The sequence below is a fragment of the Culex pipiens genome, chromosome 2 (assembly GCF_016801865.2).
Source record: "Culex pipiens pallens isolate TS chromosome 2, TS_CPP_V2, whole genome shotgun sequence".
Lineage (NCBI taxonomy): Eukaryota > Metazoa > Arthropoda > Insecta > Diptera > Culicidae > Culex > Culex pipiens.
Window position 1 is genome coordinate 213,953,284 of NC_068938.1, and position 22,958 is coordinate 213,976,241.

The window sequence follows — 22,958 nt, forward strand, 5'->3', positions numbered from 1 at the left end:
CTATAATCAAGGTTGTATTACGGCTATCAAGAATATGTTGTTTTTAATAACGAAAATATACACATTCCAACCATCAAGAAAAGTTTGTTTTAAAGAATGGAAAAACTTACAAAATATTTTAAAAGAACGATTTTTTAAAAGAACTGCTCATGTTTGAAAGAATAGATGAACTCATAATATTTTAGACCAATCAAGAATATACTGCTTATTATTAAAAAAATGGATAAAGAAACCAAAAAAATAAATTGTTTGTATGAAATTGAATTCTACAAAAAAAAAATATATATTTCTGCATATGTTCAAAAAGATGTGTTTTTTGTAATAATATTCACAACATATTATAATTATTATTTTTGTCTAATTTTTTTCATATTCGACCTTTTGTTCTTTAGACGTTTTGTCCAGTATCGACCATTTATATAATAGGACCTTATGTCTTTCAACCTTTTGGCCTTCGACCTTATGTCTTTCGTTCTTTTGTCGCACATCCGTTTGTAAAATAACCTCAAAATTTCGGGATTTTGAGCCTTATTGTGGATTAAGTGACGTTTGTTTTAGTTTGAAAAGTTTCTAACTTTAATTTTATAATCCAGACCAAAATTGCAATAGAAAAAAAACTTAGAATCGTGTACTTTAAAAAAATTATCAACTTACAGCATTATCCGGGTGGAAAATATAACTAGCGGGTGAATTATCAACAATAACTATCTTCTGCAGGTCTCGCCCGAGCTTGTTCAGATCCTTCACGTAGTTGCCCATGTGAAAGACGCACGACTCTCGGAATAACCGCGCCCGGAATACGTTCCACCTGGAAAATACGAAAATAAATGTTTAACTATCAAAATTTTATTTTCACCGAGAATACTTACTGGTCCAACAAATCCGCCACCGGGTCGGCGTACTTGGCGAGCGACGCCGTGAACAGCACGCACTCGTACAGCTCGCCCATCTTCCTCAGGAACTCGTCGACGTGGGGCCGCTTCAGGACGTACACCTGATGCACGGTTCCGTCTATCTCAACTGGCACTATGAAATCGGCGTTTGGAATTGGCTGGAAAAAGGAAGACCAAAAAAAAAGTTTGTTAGAAAAAGTTGCTTCGAGCGAGATTTGAACTCATGCTCTTTGGGTGGCACGTCGCGACTCAACCCACTGTTAAGAATGCATTTAAAATTGAACTGAACCAACAAAGGAAGCTCATTATGTCTAACGAGCAGACATAACGAGAGGGGAAAGGATTAGAAAAGTGACGTCAATATGTCTAGTCCCTCCACAATAACATGGACAACAAAGCGTTAATCGCATGAAAACAGCCGCAAAAGTTTTGCCGTCAACGGACGACACGTTTGTGACGAGAGTCCAGGACCAGGTTGTTCCAGGATAATTACATTAGGCAATTATGATGTCATATTGTTTTCCCTCCTGTTGTAACTGCTAGGCTAGTGCGGCCAACAGACGGAGAAGGTTCTCGTTACGGAAGACTTGTTTTGGCAAGCAGCATTACGGAATAGGTTACACCAGCACCGCCGGTTATAGAGGGTGCATTCGCGTGTGAGCTTTGGTATAATGAGAAAACCGGGTTTGGTTTCCGAACGACAGCAGCGCCGACGACACGGATAGGAAAAGAGCGTCTTGCATCATTGAGATGGACAGCTATCCGTAACGGAGCCGTGGCGGAACGTTGGCACCGCCATGGTGACACGAACTTGAATATCTTATTATCTGTTGCTTGTACAAATGAGTACGGATATTGGAAATAGTTTAGTCTAGATTTAACTATACAAAGTTTCTATTATCAGAAGTTCGATTATCCGAAAGTTTTTTAAAACAAACTTCAAATAATTGAATCGCGATTTTTAACTTTATTTTTTGATTAATATTGTTTCTTGTTTCTTGTTTCTTGTTTCTTGTTTCTTGTTTCTTGTTTCTTGTTTCTTGTTTCTTGTTTCTTGTTTCTTGTTTCTTGTTTCTTGTTTCTTGTTTCTTGTTTCTTGTTTCTTGTTTCTTGTTTCTTGTTTCTTGTTTCTTGTTTCTTGTTTCTTGTTTCTTGTTTCTTGTTTCTTGTTTCTTGTTTCTTGTTTCTTGTTTTTTGTTTCAAACAATTAAAGGATAACATTTCGCAAAAATCGAATGAAGCTTTTTTCCACTTTCTGTTCTGTACTCTAGATTTTAATCCACTTCCCATGAATTATAACCAAAAAACCCGAGAGTAAAAGCTATTTAGTTCCACATTTCATTATCCTGCTGAAGCCAGAATATCCAACGACCAACATGTTTGTTTGTTTGGCGAACTAGGAACTTGTGTGGCTACACAGCTTCAATATTTTGTTCAGCTGTACCAGCAACTCAAACTGAAAGTTTGCACTCAAAATATTTGTGTTTGTGTCAAGTAACGTCATGATTCGAATTCCCGGACGCTTCGAAACCCGGACACCTCATCTTGTTTTATCAATTATTTGGATATAAGTTCGCATTATGGATGTCAAAACTGTGTTATTTGATGAATTCTAATATCAACTTTCATTTAAAGTTTGTTTGAACGCTGTAGTTAATGTGAAAACAATTAAATAAAATAAAATTATAAGATTACCAAAATTGCGAAACATTTCACGTGAAATATTTCATAGGCGTCCGAAGCAGCGGGAAGGCAAAGCAGAAATTTATGGTTTTGATTTCCTTAAATTCTAGCAAATTTTTATGTAAAATGTCGATTGTTTTGATGTTAACAGCTTATTTGAGACCTAAAGAATGCCATTAACTAACATTTCAGTCCAAATTTGTGCGATTCATTAGCAAAAACGGGTGTCCGGAATTCGAAGCAAAAGTGTCCGGATTTCGATTCAGCTTTTATCAGTGTCCGGGATTCGAAGCACAACAAATCATTTTCATTTTAAAATTCTGATGAAAAATTGTTAGAAAAGACATATTTTGCATGCATTCTCTTAAAACTGACTGTTAATACTACATCCTGATGATATTTCTTCATTTCCAACTTATTACATGATTTTTTGTCAGCTATAACGAAAATGATATGCTACTAAGTGTCCGGATTTCGAATCATGACGTTACCATGCGTTTCCACATTTTGCTTAATTTGAAGGAAAAGCATGGTCTTTCAAAATAATTTTCTAGTTTCTTTCTCAAAAGTCACTTTGAACTTCAAAGCGTTCAGCAATTCTAATTTAAATCCCATCAGCATTAATCGCAGCAACCCACACTTCTCGTGGTCATTTTCATATCCAATTCCAGTGACCAGGTGGGTATCGTGGTGGTGGTGGTGTTGCTCGCTGATTGCAGTTTGATTGCGGCAGTTTGGCTTTTTGCTGCTGCGGCTGTTTGAGCACGCTGCACGCGAGACAAGTAATTACGTCCACTTATGGCGACCACACACTCTGCCACTGCGACGACTGATGACTGCAGCCCGATGCAAATTGTACCTACACTCTTGTGAGGATGGCCAAGTGGCAATTTTCGTCGTTCCACTTGCTAGTGAGAACTAAAAGCGGGGAGTTCGGTGGTAGTTTGTTAGAGAATTTTTCCTGGTTTAGAAAACATTGTAGAGTGAATTATATACCTTTTATAGCGGTGAGAGCAAATGCTAAAAAAGGTAGTTTAATTATTAAAAATTGGGCGTCAAAACATAGCTTTGGTAAAAATAAGCGAAATCTTTTTTTTTAATGCTTTCAATTTTTTTTAAATCAAGACTAACACTTCAAAAAGGCGTAATATTGCATGTTTTGCCCATTTGAAATGTTGGTCTCAATTAAAAAAAAATGAAAATATTTTTTTTTCAAAAAGATCACAAAATTTCACGAATGTTTCATATTTTAACATTTTAAATCGAACCATTAGTTGCTCTTTTTTTTTTATTAGTTGCTGAGATATTGACATTAGAAAATGTTGGGTTGTTTGGGTGAGACAGCTTTGATAGAGAAGTTCTCAGCTTTTCAAACATATTTTTTTCAAAAGTGGGCAAACATGGGCACTAATTTAAAAAAATGAATAACTGCGACCATTTTTAAAAAAGTTACGAAAAAATGGCTTTAACCCTCTACTGCCCAATTTTTTTTTCGAAAATTTTTATTTTTCCCGTGTTCAGGAGGTCATTTTGAGCAACTTTTGTTCTACGAAAAACTTTACTTCTCTTGTTTTATGTTTTTGTTGTTTCATTTTTAGTATTTTAATCTGCTTTTATCTTGCTTAGTTTATATTTGTTTTTGGTAGTATTTGGCCTACTCTACCACCTCCTATAATTACATTTTGCCTATCTAATTTTTTCATGTTTTTACAGTAACTTTTTCAATTTTTTGCATGTTTTTCACATTTTCTGCTATAAAATGGCACCATTATCATTTAAATTGTAAATAAATGTGTAAAGTCATAGTCTGGGGCACTAGAAAAATTACTGCATACTTCTTTTTACTTAAAATATAAGAAATGTTAGTAAAAAACACTGCTAAAGTTGACCTCTAAAAAAATTACATTTTTTAAAACATTGGCAAAGTCACATAAAACAAGTAAAACTTCCAACCCATAAATTTTCAAAAAATTTAAGAGTTCTTCTTTCCAATGCTTTTTAAGATCAAAAATTGGTTGAAAAATTGATTTTTGGCGATTTTTTAAATCGAAGCCCGTCTAAAGGCGGGGTTGGGTTGTAGAGGGTTAACTTGAAAACGCCCAAAACATTTTTAAACCAACTAGCCACCACCTAGTTTTATTAAGGTTTTATGGTAGCATCTTGATTGCTTAATAGTTTTATTTGGGCATTCACCGCAACCAATAAGCAAGAGCTAATTAATAGGTTCTAACTGGGTTTTATGCCTCGGACATAAAACCTTGTGACAATAAAAGCTAAATGGCTTTCAATAAGGTTTTATGAAAGTTTTAAGAGTCTTGAAAACCCAATGGCAATGTCATGCCAAACGGTTTTATCGCATGCTTCTTTAAAACCAAGGGTGTTTTAGCTGTCAAGTGCCATTAGGCATGCAAAAAGCTTACTTAAAACCACAAGCTCCTGAAAAAGCTATTAACGCGGCCAATTAGCAGTGCATGAATATGGCGCTAAACGCTGTTCTGATAGAATGTGATTGACCGCCATCTTGGTTGAAAAAATAGAGAACTGAGAAATTTGATTTAAATTTGACGAAAACACTCATTTATGCTGAATTTCTGATATAATTAATATAGCGATAGATGTTTAAAAATAATTTGAACATTTTTTTCAAAGAATTGCAATAAAATATTTTTTAACATAATTACTATGATTACAAAATAATGATTTTTTATGAAGCGAGTTGATTTTTTTTGGATCTATCTCCCCTACATTTATCAATGAAATTTCAACCGCAGCTGAATCAAATTATTTTGATTACCTCCAATATCTTTTATTTATCATCGACATTTTTGCAAACCATCTCCATTTTCTCATTTGGCAAGACAAAGACTTATTTTTTGCCAAAATAATACCTTTTTAAGACGATTGAAGACGTATGAAATGTTATTTTTCCTTAACTCTTGACTAGGTTTTAACAACGGTTTTATCAAGGCTTTGAGGATGTTGTTAGGATTCAGTTGTAAAGCCTTTAACTCCTTTGTAGGTTTTATAAATAGGCCGTGACAACCTTCTACGGAGGTCCTTTTGGGTTTTAAGTGAGGTTTATCGGTGTTCTGGCGAGGCTGTTATGACTAGGTGATTTTAATGTTAGTTTTGGCTGATAGGTTTTATAGCGGTTGTGACAGCTTTGATAAAGCCTAAAATTTTACATCGAATAATGAAGTTGAAAAATTTTTGTGACCGGTATTTCATTTTTTTTTTTAAATCAGTATTGAATTCATAACTCGATCAAAGATTTTTTGCCCGTGTTGGAAATTTCTGAAAAGTTGGCATTTGATGACCCGTAAAACAAATCAGAAAATAAAAAAAATTAAAAATAGTGTTTTTTGCATCTCAAGTTTTAGTGACAAAAACTAAAATTTAAAATCACCAAAAAAATTTAACGTGTATAACTTTTTTTAAGTGTTGTCCTTATCCATACCTACAACTTTGCCGAAGACACCAAATCGATCAAAAAATTCCTTCAAAAGATGCAGATTTTTGAATTTTCACATGTCATTTTTGTATGGACAGCTGCCAAATTTGTATGGAAAATTATATGGACAAACTAATGATGCTATCAAAAAATTTCAGCCGTATTAAAAAATACAAAAAAAAACGAATGATCGAAATCTCAGAGAATTGCTCATTTGCAAAAATAGACAACAATCATGGAAATATGGACAACATGGAAAAACTGGAAATTATCATGTAAAATTTAACTTTAGGTGGCTTTACTTGAAAATTATACACTTCATACAAAAATTGTGAAGTACTTTTCGATTGCAAATTTGATTTTACATTAAAAACTAAAGTAAAAAAAAATCTACTGAAATTTCTATTTTTTCCAAAAAAAACATAATTTTAAAAAAAACATAAGGGACCATCCATAAACCACGTGGATACTTTTTTTTAAAAATCTCAACCCCCCCCCCCCCCCCCCCCCCCCTTTGTGGACAGTTTCCATTCAAAACAGATTGGACCAATGTTTACATAGGTATAGCATCTTATGGAAAAACTAACAGTAAAATTAGGTGTTCTGTGTGTCAACAAAAATCGTCTCTTATTCAGGTTAAAATATCTTAGAATTATCATTATTATTTTCTGATCACTTCGATACAAATATTTGTAAATCAAGTTTAACTTTTTAAAGGTCAATATTTAGTTTTTTTTAATTTTTCTGCCGATTGCAACACGTTCAGGAAGCCTAAAATCCATCATACCTTGATGAAACAGAGGCGTTTACTGACATTAACTTCAAAAATGTCGCTTTATGTTATTCTTCTTTTTTGCTTTTTCTGCCACCTTTGATTCTAAAATTATCTATCTTTTTTCCAACTGACGTGTTGCTAAAATTATTGTAAACATTAAAGCGATAGTTAAGTTTTGAGAGTGAATTGAGCATGGGTTTAAAAAAACAAATTTATTTATTTTTTGTACCGGAAACCTTCTACTCAAAACAACCCCCCCGCAAAAGGTAATCGATTTCCACTGCGCAGAGTAAGGCCAAGGTCCGGGGAATCCTTTCAAGTCCAAGTTCACCCAGCCAAAGCCACTGGCTGCATCGCAGCCATTATAGAACTCTCTTTCTCCCACAGGCAGCGCCGCGTAAAAGTGCAGCCAACAAGGAAAAGTTTCCGCACTCTGTATTCTACCCTACCCCGACTAAACATTTCCGACCAGACTGCATGATGCATCAACAGGAGTAGCGTGAAATAAATAAACTTTCCTTTCCAGCAGGGAAGTCGACGAGGGAGTCGTCTCCTCTCTGGCCAAGGTCTTTTTAACTGCATTTTAAAAACTTTTAAAACGTAGTTTCACAGTCCAGAGTAAGGCAATCCTGGCCGTTACTGGCCAAGGACGTCGTAGGAATTCAGGGATAATTAATGACAATGGCAACACTGGTCCGGGGGAGAAAGTTTCCCCTGGTGAAATTATTTCTAATTTAAAATGACGCTAATTTTGTGGGAAAAGTTTTAAATTTCTAACTTAAGCCAAACTCACCTTAAAACTGCTATGCACTAGTGTTTCGTCTAAGTCTATCACCATGCACTTTTTGTGCATATCCGAGTGTCGGATCTGTGGCAGCAGATACCGGGGCTGGCCCTGGATCGGCGGGGGCGTGATGGAACCGTCGATCGGGGTGCCATTCTGGTTGGTTTTGGTCCGCGCGTTCCGCCAGCAGCAGAAGATGGTCTCGAAGAAGCCCCGCCGGGGCGGTTTTAGCCTATCTACATTGTTCACTGGAAAGTCGAGAGAAATAAAAAAAGCTAAAATTAGTAAACATATCATCATCACCATAAACAAACTGGGGTTATTCTCCGTCGCCCCCACTCTTTCGGGAGAAAACTCTCCTCTGGGGCTAAGGGAAAATGAAGTCTCTTTTCGCGTTAATCATACGGAATCGGATACCGACCGGCGGCCATGGCTTCCCAAAGAGTCGGCCACTGCAGCACGTGTCTGCCAGACCACCAAAACCAAACCAGCAGCAGCAGTACAGCAGGTCTTGTCTGGTCTGGCAGCATCAAGAGAAAAAATTGTATGTATACCTTGATTAGTTTATTTATTCTGGTGGCTTCACCGGGCTTGATTAAAATGCGGACTGAATTGGACGAAGATCCGGAGGTAAAAACGATTTTCAGTTGAGTAAACAACAAGTATTTGAAAGATATATTAAAAAGTCTTGAAATTGTTCAAAACCAAAAAGCAAATCTCTACGAAATCGACCTATTTATAAAATTTTAATTTCCATATTTTTTGGTTTGGGAGAAACACTTTGCATCATTCTTTCGTTCATTGAATTTTTATACAATTTTGACAGCTGTCAATACAAAAATAATACCTATTTAAATATTCGAAAATCTCGAGAATGGATTTTCTGATCGATTTGATGTCTTCAGCAAAGTTGTAGGTTATGATGAGGATAATTATGAAAAAAGTAAAATTTAAAATAATTTTACCAATTCCTTTACTTACCTTTTTAACAAATTCCGTATTTCAAATTATTATTCATTTTATGCACAAAAAAAATACAATTTTTGAGCCCCAGACAAACATTTTTTGAATTGATTATATTCGAATTATTGTTCAATGATATTGAAAAAGAAAACCAAAGTCATTTTGAAGGTCAAAATTAAACTTGCAATCGAAAAATACTTAAACATCATTTTCGATAAAACGCGCAGTTTTGAAGATAAAGACATTTGACAAAAGTGGTATATTTTTGATTTTTTTTTAAGTAGTGCCCATGTTTGTTCATTTCTGAAAATAGTGTTTTGTTCAAAAGCTAAAAAAAAAATCTGTACAATTTTTATTTCAAGACTTTGAATATCGGACAAATAATTGCTAAAATACGGCAATGCAAAGAATAAAAAATTAGAAAAAAATATTTTTTTAAAGGACCAATTTTCAATGATAACCCAAGTAACATTTTTAAACCAACTAGCCACCACCTAGTTTTATTGAGGTTTTATGGTAGCATCTTGATTGCTTGTAAGTTTTATGTTGGCTTTTACAGCAACAAATAAGCATGAGCTGATTTAAAGGTTCTAAGAAGATTTTATGCCTCGGACGTAAAACCTGTTGGCAATAAAAGCCAAATGGCTTTTATTAAGGTTTTATGAATGTTTTAAGAGAGTCTTGAAAACCCGATGGCAATGTCATGCCTAATGGTTTTATCTCATGCTTCTTTAAAACCAAGGGTGTTGTAGCTGTCAATTGCCTTTAGGCATGCATAAAGCTTACTTAAAACCATAAGCTCCCTTAAAAAAGTGTTTAACACGGCCAAATAGCAATGCATAAATATGGCGATAAACGCGTGGTTTGATTGATTGTGATTGACCGCCATCTCGGTAGAAAAAATTGAAAAAGCAATAAATTTGATAAGCATTTGATGAAAACACACATCCCAAGTAACATTTTTTTCCAGGAGTTCTACAAGAGCTCTTCAAGATAGCTACAGCATAGCAGTTTGGACCGCGGTGGGATAAAATTCTCTTCAAAACTTCTTCAGGAGTTTGGAAGAGTACTTGAAGAGAGTTTGATCCTACCGCGGTCCAAACTGCTATGCTGTAGCTATCTTGAAGAGCTCTTGTAGAACTCCTGGAAAAAAATTTTACTTGGGATTTATGAATTTCTGACATAACTCGCCATCGACGTTCAAAAATTTGTTGAACATTTTTTTCAAAAAAACTGGAAAAAATATTGGTTTGACTAAATATTGTAATTACAAAAGAATTGTTTTTGATGAAGCGAGTTGATTTTTTTTGCTCTATCATCCCCACATTTATCGATAAAATTTTAACCACAGCTGAACTTAAGTCAGCAACTGCGAGAAATAATCTTTCAAATTATTATAATTACCTCCAATATATATTGTTTCATCATCGCCTTTTTTGGCAAACCATCTCCATTAAATCATTTGGCAAGACAAAGACTATTTTTTCCAGAATAAAATCTGTCTGGCATAAAACTTTGAAGACGTATGAAATGTCATTTTCCATAACTCCTAACTGGGTTTTAACAAAGGTTTTATTAAGGCTTTGAGGAGGTTGTTAGGATTCAATGTTAAAGCCTTGAACTCCTATGTAGGTTTTATAAATAGGCCGTGACAACCTTTTGCGGAGGTCCTTTTGGGTTTTAACAGAGGTTTATCGGGGTTCTGGGGAGGCTGTTACGACTTAGTGGTTTTAATGTTGGTTTTGGCTGATAGGTTTTAAAGCGGTTGTGACAGCCTTGATAAAGCCTAAAATGTTACTTGGGAATAAATCAAATAACTGTTAAAATTGTCATTCTTTGGGAAAACAAATGTATTCAAAATCTCAAAATTAAGCCTAACATTTGAAAGAGTCAAAATGGTTTTTGTAGCCGTTTTAATATGCTAGGCTAAATTTAAAAAAATTATTATTTTCTTCAAAAGATTTGAAAATAACATTTCATTTTTAAACATTACAAATCGGTTCAAATGATAGTAAATGATGACTAGTTTAGAATAACACAAATGAAATAACGTCAATCGCAACTTGAACTTTTTTACACTGGGAAAATATTACGATTCAGAAGATATCGATTCCAATTAGTTTATTTATGTAACCAGAAGTGCTCTTCTTCCTCCAGAAAGCTCTCTCGACGTGCTAGAATAACTTTTATTTCTCCGAATATAAAACACACATTCACAGTTACAACCTCGAAATCGTAAGTGATGCAATTCCTCTGTTTGATTCCCAATCTGTGATGGGTGGGTTGGGTTTTTCCCTTCGCACAGAAACGTGATCTTTTTGCTGATTAGATATGGTGTGTTGTGGTATCTTTGTGCAACAAATTTTGCCACTCAAACATGCTGCCCGATTTGATACCCTTGAAGCAGGAATTTGTTGGTTTTGATAAGAGCTTTTCCGCTTCATTCTTACAAAAAGATACAAATTACCCTAAATGCTACAGCGAGGAGTGTTTCTTTCCAGGTTGAAGAACGACCCCATGTCCGATACCAAATTACACGGTATGCAGTTCAGATAACAAAGTTTGCACTTGGTCTTATCACAAGCAACGGCAAATCGTTATGACAGCATTTGATAAGGAATATTTTCAATTTAAAATAGATTCAAAGTTGCTGCTTCAAGAATGGAAGATTTTCTCTTTCGAAAACAAATTCCTTCATGCGCAAAATATCCGGATTAGCATTGTCCTCGTCAGAATAAAAACAGGTATCCGATATGCCTTCCATTCCGACGCAAGCAAATCCCTCCTGGGAGAGATCCTTCCGGGGGGTTCCTACAGGACCGACATAGCCCCAACGCACCTTCTCTCCATTGGGTGACATTGATTGGGGTAATGTATATCGGGGCATATTTCACGCCCCCGCACACACACACGTGTGTTATATTTTGCGTTTATTCCCGGAAGAGCCATGCTCTAGCGCTTGGATGGGTTGTTGGTTGGATAGAATTGGAAACCTTGGGTCCGACCTCAGCTTATGATACTCTGCTGTTCTGTGTACCACCACCAAGTCTTTGAACTAGGTTGGCGCGAAAATGCCGCTAAAAATAGACCTTCGTCATTTGCTGGAATATGGCTTACCGCTAGTACAGTCAATCAGCAGAAGACAATAGGGTGTGTTGGGGTTGCCTACATCCAGGAGCAACTTCCCTTACAGAAAGCACCTAACTAACCCTAACCTCAAACAGAAGACAACCACCACATTATGGGAGGCACGCGATGATGCTAACAAGCGCCGAGACAGAATAAATATTAGATAAAGGTCATGTTATCGGGCTGAGGAAGAGCCTGCAAGGTGTTCTTTTTTTGCTGATGTAAACTTACAGGAAGACGGGTGTTGCTGGTTGATGATGGTGGCACCTTGCATTCGAGCTCTGTCGGGACTCGAAAGGACGTGGAAGATGTTTGGAGGCAGGTTTTCGGGTTATGATTTTAGCTTTGGGTAGCTTGTTTCCTCTTGTTTCTACTTTGGCGCCGTTCGAGATATTTTGTAGGCAAATTGAAATTTTTATATTGAGACATTTAAATACGTGTTACTTTTCTGGGTCATATCTTGCGTAAACTTTAACATTGATGCAAGAGATATGAAAACTATAAAAAAAATAAATATTCATTTTAAAAAATCAGTGATAAATCTCCATCTGATATTCTACTAAACATTAATAGATAAAAAAATGTATTGTAATTTCGTGTTATATTTGAAAGGTTAAGCGTAGGATAACATGTCTACAAAGTTTCATTGAAATCGGAGAGGGTCCGGTACAACCGATTCCCTATTTGACATGAAACTGCTCGATAACTATCTATATTCGTGAATCGTGTGTAATGCGTTTTGTAAATTATTTTTTGTTAAAAATCTTTTAAAAAAATCATTTTTTACCTTCCCTACACTCAAAAACAATAGTTGTAGCGACCTGTAGCATTTTTAAGATTTAGAAAAAAAAGATATGAAAATCAACTCAACCTTGAAAAGGTCTTAAAACATTTATTTTTGATCATATCAAATGTCAAGGTTGATTTAAAACTTAAAATATTGTTTTCCTGAAAGAACGTAAGAAATTACTATAGTTTAATTTTTTGATTTGAAAATCAGACGCATATTTGCTAAGTTATCGTCACTTAGATCAACCTTTGCTTTGGTCCAATCTTCAATGTATTTTAATGTATTTAAATCTGTACGAAATACTCGTTTTCAGAAAAATAAAAATATGTGGCTATAACTTGAAAACGGAAATGAAATTTTATGTCAACTACTTTTGGATTGCAAATAAAAATTTTCATCTAAAAAAAAATTAAAAAAAAATCGGCTTTTTTCTACCATTTCAAAAGTTAAGATTTTTTCAAAAAAGATGGCAGTACTTCAAAATGAATTTCAACCAACTTATGCCTTAGGTCAAATATGCAATTTTTTGTCATCTTAAACGTATCCAAAAATATTTTTTTTTCAAAAATGGTTACTTTGCGAAATTTAATTTCATTGTATGAAAAAATGAATTAAAAAAACTAAGAGTGTATTTATTTCTTCTGAGAAGTCCTAAGCAATATCAACAACTTTTTCAACAAACCAAATTTATCAGAAAAGCACAGATTTTTAAATATTTTAATAGCCTTTTTTATCTTCTGGATTCGATTGCTTAGTAAAGGGAAGGTAGTGTATCGTCACAAACTGGACCTTATCGCGACACCTTAGGGAAGCGACCTATGGAATGTTAACATTAACCTAAACATGTTAACATTAGTTGAGTGAAAAACTGCCACTGAATCCGCTTTGTAAATGCCGCCCCGATACTCTTCACGGGTGTTCCCCTCAGGAACTGGGAAAGATTTACTTACTTACTTTTTTATCGACAACTGCCAAAATTGTATGGAGACTTGCAGGGAGGAACTAATTATGCAAAATGTCTTATTTGATCATAATAAGGTACACACAAAATTTCATTAAAAAAATACAAAAATTAAGTTTGAAAGAAATTTGCTCATTTTTGGGAGAATTGCTAAAAGACTATGTCGACAAATTAGCCGATTAAATCCCATAAACTTTCGTTTAATATTTGATATCTAAACTAAATCTATTTAGTAATGCTAGAAAAGCACACGAATATTTATTTATTTTTTTGAATGCTTCTTTAAAACACCATTATTTTCCTTTTGATAGAAAAACAGAAACCTTTCAAATATAACACGAAATTACAATATATTTTTTTATCTAGTAATGTTTAATAGAATAAGCAATTTTTGTGTATATGGAGCCAGTATCACTCGGTAATTACATTTGAGAAGGTCCTAAGTGTTTAAAATATTTCTGTAATTCGTAATTTAAATATTGCTGTATATCGAAGCCGTTGCATCGTATCAAAAAGTACACTGAAAGAAAAATACACGCCACCTTTATGAGATTTTTTTATTTTTAAGTTTAAAATGAAAATATGAAGGTGAGCCCACGATTTTTTTTTTCGTTCAAAATGCAAAAAGACTCACGAAAAATGCAGGATGGAGCAACTCACTCAAAAAAATGGTTTTCTAAATGACAGACTTTGATTTTTCAGTCTCGTAAATATTTTTACCGGAAAGCTCGTCAAATTTCCCATAAGATTGCCTTTCACCACATTTCAATTGGAAGTATGGGCTGACAGATATATTCATAATCATAACTGAAAACAGAATATTTTTTCAGTGTAGTTCAGTGAATGATAGTAACCTGGATAGTAAATTAGCTTAAATCATCATAAAAACGAGTAATTTTGAAAAGTGGTCAAATACAATCTCATGGGAAATTGGACGAGCTTTCCGGTAAAAATATTTGCGAGACTGAAAAATCAAGTCTGTCATTTAGAAATTGTCAAAAACCATCAACAAAATAAAACTATTAGTTTCCTAAAATGCATTGACAATGTTGATGAGAAAATATTATTTTGTAAAAAAAACAAATATTTAAGGTATAGTACAACACAACTTCACTAATATCAAACTAATTTTGAAATCAGATAGTCAAAAATTAGAATTCACTTTGTAATTATTTAAATTTCAAGCCATATATTCCTAAAATTTTCTAAAATGACCGCATCGAATTATTGCAAAGTCATAAATCCAGACCAGCTTAGAGATTGGAAACCATTGGATTAAAAAAAAGTAATGAAAAAGCTTTTCATGTATTTTTCATTAGGTGAATCGGCCATGATAAAAGCATTGTCATATTCTGGACAGGAATGCAAGTGATCAACAAAATATTGACGCAAAAAAACATTTACATAAAATTTTCATTATATCTGTTTAAAAAGTTTGATTTTTTTTAATTTCCTCAAAAAAAGTAAGGTCACAAAAAGTTGCCTTAAAAATAAATAAGGCTAAAATCAAAAAGTGTTTCTTGTTTGTAAGAGTTCTAAACATGAGTGATGCCCAAGGTGATGACGCTTTTCAAGCAAAATCAACAAGCCCCACAACAAACAAGCCTATAAACACTCGATTGGCCTATCAAGTTCAACAAAATCCTCACTCAATCTTCGCAGAGCCCTCCCTCCAGCAGCAGCATCCGACAACAAAACCACAACACTGATGATCGTTCGTGAAAGTTTTCCCGCCTTCTGCTCTGATGAAAATGGTTGCTTCTAGGAAGTGTGAGTTGTGCAAACTCAAATTTGCTCACTTCTAACTTTTCACCACCTTCATCCAAAGTGGCGGGGAAGCCATCTGTCCGGATCTAGTTTAACGCGTGTATCGATATCTGCGAGAAGGAACAGCAAAAAATGTTGAAGGAAAAACGTCCGAAATTGTGACAGAGACTATTTGCTGATCTATTTTCAGCTCGTTTTTTGCCACAAACCGCCGTCATCGAACAGCGAAAGGACAGGCGGGGGAAAAATGGCCAAAGTATCAAGCTCATCATTATCAACTTTTAGGACTTGTGGAGAATCACTTTGCTGTCGGATTTCACGGTGGGGTTTGTGTAGAAAAATATTTGACACAATTCATAACATTTTTTTTTAATTACATGACATTTTGAAAGAAATAAAAAAACTTAGATGTAATTTTTGTAACTTTAAAAAAAATTCAAACCAACCTTCAATTCAAAGTGCTTTCAAAATCCACCAACAAAAAGGCACAAATTCTATTTCGCCAACATTTTCGCGATGGTGTCCGCAGGACTTTGCCGGCATCACACCCTCGTCAGCGGCGGAACCGATGTCTATTAGATTTTCCACCTCCGGGAGTTTCGGGAGGGCGGACAAAAAGCTACTCTCCCTTCATCAAAAGAGTGAAAGTCGAAGCTTTTTTTGTGTCTTAGTTTTTCTCGACGTAGTAATGACATCTTTTTCCATCACCCCTTTTGTATCGAATTCGATGTTGCTTGCGGGAGGAAAATTCAAGGGAAAATCGAGGAAAATGTGGTGGAAAAAAATCGATAAGACGGCGAAGTTTTCATTCATACTCTTGGCGGGAGAGGCCTTCTAAGCTGGTGGAAAACTTCCTGACGGAACGAGATAAGGTTGCCTTTTTGGGATATTTTTAGTTTTTTTTTTGCCAGCTTGGACAACACAGTGACGTAGGCGTTTTGAGCCGGCTGAATGACGGCAACAGGTGCCTCGAATTGCCGGTCTGGCCAGGCCATTTTTTGCTCGACTTTTTTCAGATTTTTTTGCCTCAACTACACAGAAAAAAAATCATGGTAATATTAATCTGGAAAGGGGTACATCTTTTATGTCAGAAAAAATGTGTAATTTTACCTCTGAAAATGTGTAATTTTACCACTATTCTGGTGTAATGTCGCATTTTCAGTCTAAATAGAGGTAAAATTACATCATAAAAGAGGTAATATTCAACCTTCTAAATTTACACCTTCCAAATTTACACTTTTTTTTTTTGCTGTGTAGATTCGATTTTAAAACTTTGCAACAATTCTTTTTTAAAAATATTAAAATGTAAATTTCATTCTGATCAAAGACTTTTAATTTTGAAACAAGCTCTCTTTCAACAAGCTTCAGCAGAAAATCCGGATCGACTCCCGCTAAGAGTGTCACTCCACTCACCACCAGCTGATTACGCTTCCAGTGAGCCAGAGCTGATGGAATTTGTCTCGATTCATTGATTCCGAGAGCCCGACGACCCTTTTTTCCCAGCTTGACCTGGTTACGCAGGGATTTGCAAATAATCAAATTTAAGCGGTTTTGATTGATTTATCGGTTGAAAGGTGATTTCCTTTTATCACTTCAACTGAAGGATTTGCTTCGATTTCAAAAGACGATTTGAGAATTGGAAAGCCAATCGAGGTTCCTCAACTCATTGAAGTATTTCATTTCGATCCCACTTTCCGGGGGGTTTTCCTCAATTCTGGGTAAAAAAAGCACACGCAAAATTGATTGCCGGTTTCAGGGTCGTTCGCTTTATCTCTCTGATTGGGGTTGTTCCCCCCAACAAACCCGACAAATCGTTTTCCCATTCAAAAGATGCCAATTTGCATATCCTTAACGGTTCGATGAGGTTCAAAGCGGTAAGGAACGGGGGAAAGCGTACTCGACTCTCCCTTCTATGGCTAAATTAGTCCTTTTCCAGCAGTTCGAGCATGATATGGCCTCCTCCGGGATGAGTGTGTTTTGTTTATGTGTGTGTGTTTTTGGGTGGGGGGGAGGAAAATTATTCCAAAGTATGTAAATTATGTGGCTTGTTGGTAAGCTAATTAACGACGATTTTGTCGGTTATTGTTTGCCAATGAATATATGAGCTGTTTTGAGGCATAAATTTTGTTTGGAAAGTTTTGTGGCCCAGTTAGTTTTTGTTTAAAGAGCAACAACCTGTGGCATTTTGTTAAAGCATGAAAAACATACCAAGCCTGCTAAATTTTCTTAAATTTGCATTTGCAATCAAAAAATAAAATTTATTTTGATTAATATTGATACCGTTCGCCGCTTTTTAATTCATTTTTTTAACAAAAAATAAATTTTCCGAAATCCGTATTTTTGAATTTATGATTTTTAGAAAAAAAAAATTATTGGTAAAAAATAAAAATCTCAATCAAAACTTTTCAAGATTTTGAATTTTGACTACAGTTTTCAATGAAAAATCGGTGACGGTGGGGCGGTACGACCCCTTCCATTTTTGAACATGCGAAAAAAGAGGTGTTTTTCAATAATTTGCAGCCTGAAACGGTGATGAGATCGAAATTTGGTGTCAAAGGGACTTTTATGGCTGCCGATCCCGATGATGCTATGAGACGCGGGTTCGATTCCCGCCTTATCCACTGAGCTTCTATCGGATGGTGAAGTAAAACGTCGGTCCCGGTTTCTCCTGTCTCGTCAGAGGCGCTGGAGCAGAAATCCCACGTTAGAGGAAGGCCATGCCCCGGGGGGCGTAGTGCCAATAGTTTCGTTTCGGGACTTTTATGTAAAATTAGACGCCCGATTTGATGGCATACTCAGAATCCCGATAAAACGTATTTTTCATCGAAAAAAACACTAAAAAAGTTTTAAAAATTCTCCCATTTTCCGTTACTCGACTGTAAAATTTTTTGGAACATGTCATTTTATGGGAAATTTAATGTTCTTTTCAAATCTACATTGACCCAGAAGGGTCATTTTTTCATTTAGAACAAAAATTTTCATTTAAAATTTCGTGTTTTTTCTAACTTTGCAGGGTTATTTTTTAGAGTGTAACAATGTTCTACAAAGTTGTAGAGCAGACAATAACAAAAATTTTGATGTATAGACATAAGGGGTTTGCTTACAAACATGACGAGTTATCGCGATTTTACGAAAAAATGTTTTGAAAAAGTTACTTTTTGCGTTTCTCTTTGTTTCGTCGTCCGTGTCTGACGCGGGTGGCGATGAACGGCCATGATCGACGACGACCAATTTTTTCCAAACTTTTTTTTCGTAAAATCGCGATAGCTGTTCTACAACTTTGTTGAACATTGTTACACTCTAAAAAATAACCCTGCAAAGTTAGAAAAAACACGAAATTTTAAAATGAAAAAGTTTGTTCTAAATGAAAAAATGACCCTTCTGGGTCAATGTGGATTCGAAAAGTACATTAAATTTCCCATAAAATGACATGTTCCAAAAATTTTTACAGTCGAGTAACGGAAAATGGGAGAATTGTTAAAACTTTTTTAGTGTTTTTTTCGATGAAAAATACATTTTTTCGGAATTCTGAGTACGCCATCAAATCGGGCGTCTAATTTTACATAAAAGTCCCTTTGACACCAAATTTCTATCTCATCACCGTTTCAGGCTGCAAATTATTGAAAAACACCTCTTTTTTCGCATGTTCAAAAATGGAGGGGGTCGTACCGCCCCTCCGTCACGAGATATCAAAAAACGGACCTCGGATTCGTGATCAGGGACAAAAGTTACCCCTTAGGACAAAGTTTCACGCAAATCAAAGAGGGGTCGGGGCAATTTGTGTGAGTTGGCGGAGAATTATCCACTTACATTGTTTTGCATGTTTTTTTGAATTGGAGTTTTTACAGACTTTTGAAAAATATAGCATAGCATTGGTGTCTACCCGTAGTTGCTACTCTGTTATTGACCAGGACCTCCAAGAATTGCTCCGTGGACCACAGATGAAGAGTAGGAACCAATCATCACCACTTCGCAACTTTCAAATGTCCCTATCATGCTAGCCAATCACAGCGCCGGCCACGACCAGTGGTAAGACACGGGGGAAGTGGATAGGAATTTTAGTCCGATACTTGAGTGATGAAGACCGCTAAATCAGCTGCGTCTTCGACAAAGTATCACGTGAGGTTTGAGGGTGTTAGTAAGATGGGTGTGAAGCCAGGATTCACCGTGGTAAGTGATGCGGCCGGTCAAATCTATTTATAGTCCTTAATTCTTCGTATGTTCTTGGATTCATTTTTGGAAGCTTTCCAATTCGGTTCACCAAGCTTTTTGTGGTGAATTCTGGTCGTGTTGAAAGTTCAATATTCGCCTAACAATTATGCAACCAGTGTCCTTGAATTCAACTTGCATTCAATATTGCATTTTCCTGTTCTTAGGTTCACACAGATTCCAATCAAGTTTCTTGGATTCTTATAGCATTCTTAATCCTTCTAGACAACTAAGCCTCGATGGTCTGGTGGTTAGCATTTTTGTCTGCTGACCCAAAGGACGGGGGATCGAACCCCGCCGCGAGCTAATGAATTTTTTCGTTCATATTCAAGTGTTCAGAATTATTCCTTCTTTCCATAATTTCTCGATAGGGGCAGACTTTTGAAAAATATCAAGAAAAATATATTTTTTCTAAAATATTGAGACAAACACTTGAAAAAAGCATATCCAGAGATTTTTTAAAGATCCTTTTTAAAAAAAATACTCCTGGTATATTGGGGTTAGACCTTAAAAAAACAATATTTATTGTGAAAATGCTAATAACTACACCCAAAACTGGCAGCGCTAGTCCGAGAGAATGATGGTCTCGAGTCGAGAGAATAGTGGTACCATTCACGGACGCAGAGAACACAGCTCGAGATGGGCGATAGAACTATTCTCTCGAGGTTCATTTGCAAAAAAAGTTCATCCGTCAAACAAAAAACCAAAAGTGTCGACAACGGGAATCGTACCAGAGACATTTGACAAACCAATCCAATGACTAAGCTGCCTCGGCCACCACAGCTTGGTGACCAAGGAAAAGTCAGAAGTCGATGTATGACACTTGTTGGAGATTTATTGATTCAACTAACGAATGAACTCATTTGTTATGATGGTGTGAGTTGGTACTATTATTCTATCGATTTTGGCACTGATCGCTCAATAAATTTTGAGAGAACGATTATCTCGACTCTGAATTTTGGGTGTAGTGATGCTTGATTTCAGTTGCCAAACTCAAAATACAAATTTTTTTTGTTATGCTCAATTTTGGTGTAAACGTAAAAAAACCCTCGTTTGAATGTCGAAAAAGAATTCTAAGCGATGATAAGAAAAATATGTTTAAAAAATCTTTTTTATTATGCATACAACACACATAAAATTACAACCAAAGCATTGCAATGACTTTCAATCAACTTTTTAGCATCACGCATAACATTCCGAAAAAGCAAACTTCCGGTCCCAAAATCCGGAGCTCATAACAGTAGAAAACAAAACTGACGTGCCAACACGATTCTCGTGCGATAGCAATTCCCCAAACTTTCCAATTATCACACATTAGCGCGTCTGGCTGGCTGGTCGACAAGGCTTCCCCATGTATCGATGTCCAAGTCCATCGAGGGTTTTCGTATGAACCATGCACGAGTGACTATTTGGAGCAATTTGGAGCAATGGTACACAGTGAAATATGCATTGGGAATTTTGTTACATAGAAATAAGGATATCTGTAATAGATTATTTGAAATTTAAAAGTTTTTAATTATCAGACACTGGAAAATTTATACTTCAAATTTTAAAAAAAAACTAATTAGCAACTTTTGGCAGTATACTGCCTCTAGCTATTCCCCCCTAAAGTGGATTATCCCTCCCGAATTCGCAATTGTTGCTCTGGCTGACACAAATTGGCACCCAAGTTGACAGGACGGTTGTCGACAGCAAAATGGTTGAATGACTTCCAAGAAACATTGCCGCACCAACCAACAAGGAAGGATATGTTCCTAACCTAGAATCATCCAGGCGGCGAGTCGTCGTCAGGTTCAACGACCCCGGGAGTTGTTTTGGAGGGGAGTTGCCAGGCGAGTTTTTCCCCCTCACCAAGAAGGGGGAAAACAGAAGGGGGCGACCAAGGAGGGGGAAACAATTTGTCAAACGAGCCAGGAATCAACGGTGGGAAGTTTTCATTCGTCGCCGCCACGTGTTGGTGGAGTTTTGAAAGTAGGACAGGTTGGAGTTTTTTTTTTGTTGTTGTTTCGTTTCAACTCTGTGGAAGGACGTTGAACTCACGTGTGTGTTTCCGGATATTTTTGGGAAGGTTTATTTGGTATTGTTTTTGGTTTGGAAATAAAATTCCCTTCATAGACAAACAGATCCAAAACCTTTAATTTTGTTAGCAGTTCAGTTTAAAGCTCAACCCTTCTCTTTTCCAACTTTCTGCTCTAAAACCATTATTGTCAAGTGCCCTGACGGTAGTCTGGTTTGCTTCCACACTGCAGCCAGTCCCGCTCGGGGTGGCACTGGGCCAAAAGTGCCGCACGGGAAAAGCAGTGTGAATGTGATGCTTTGTTTTCGCGGATGTTTATAGTGCCTTGATGACGTGAAATCCGGCCAAAGAAGACAAAGAAGTTGTGAAGCACAGCTTCGACATCGTCTGTTTGATGTTGGGAAGGCACTTTAAAAATTAAAGCTTGTTAAAGGGTTACAATCATGTAGAAAATATGAAAATTTCATAATACAGAAAATTTATGAAATTCACATATTTTTTTTATAATTTAAGGCCTTTGCAAATATGTCGCCCCCAAAAAATAAAATTTTCGTCAATAGATATTTTGGAAACTAATGATGGTGAAACAACTGGACAGGTGTATAATGCCTTTTAAAATACTTTTTTCATTAAAATGTTGAAACCATGGCTCGTAATGTCAATTTTCATATTTTTATTTTATTTTTTTGCCCCCCCTCGACTTTGGTCAACGTCGAGGGACATACACTTCAAAAAATATTTGCAACGGCCTAAGTAGAAATAAAAAAAATCTTGGTAATTTTCATTTGAAAACATTCTTGTTTCTTTAAGCTTTGAATAATCTGACAAAAAAAAACAACAAAAAGCAGCAGAGTAGTTCTCTACAAATTCCCATTTTTTTTGCAATTTTTGTCTTTCCATAATTTTGATTTGGATAAAACTTTGTCCATGCATTCCCTATGTCTAATGAAGTAATTTTGCATAATTTGTTTTTTTTTCCATACTAATCTCCGTACAAGTTTGGAGGTATGTAAATGTATGAAATTCTGTATCTATCTTGAAAAGGGATTTTCTAATCGATTTGGTGTCTTCGGTAAAGTTGAAAAAAAACTAGTACATGGATTTTTTTATTTAACCATCTTTCAATAAAAATTTAATTCGATGAAAAATCTGGTTTAGGAGATATGATTTTTTGAAAAAACCTTTTTTTTGAAAAATATCAAAAAGTTGGACAAAAATATTATTAAAAATTAATTTTTAAAGCAATATTTCATTTCATAGCTTCTTTAATGTATAAATTTTCTATTTCTTTTCGTTTTTTTTGCATTTTAAAATTATTTTTCGAAAGAAAAACACCCAAGATTTTTTTTGTGAGCAGCTGAGAAAATTCCCTAAAATTTACTCTGTAGAACTTTGAAAATCGGGCAAGAAAAGAACAGAGGAAATTCCCTACAATTTACTCTGTAGAACTTTGGAAATCGGGGGGCAATTAGTTTCTGAGATACAGCCTCACAACGAGTTCGAATCGATTACAATGATTTTTTCTAAGTGTCACCT

At 35.5% G+C, this 22,958-nt stretch overlaps 1 protein-coding gene across 2 annotated transcripts in view; it reads right to left on the reverse strand.

Annotated features, from left to right (window-relative positions):
- LOC120416813 (phosphatase Herzog) overlaps nucleotides 1-22,958 on the reverse strand; it is a 104,220-nt gene that overhangs the window by 15,701 nt on the left and 65,561 nt on the right. For both annotated transcript variants that reach the window (XM_039578688.2, XM_052708275.1), the window contains exons 3-5: nucleotides 7,596-7,834; nucleotides 870-1,051; nucleotides 655-808 (exon numbers count right to left, since the gene is read on the reverse strand). In XM_039578688.2, coding sequence (XP_039434622.1) covers nucleotides 655-808; nucleotides 870-1,051; nucleotides 7,596-7,834 — 575 coding nt within the window. The remainder of the gene's footprint in view (nucleotides 1-654; nucleotides 809-869; nucleotides 1,052-7,595; nucleotides 7,835-22,958) is intronic.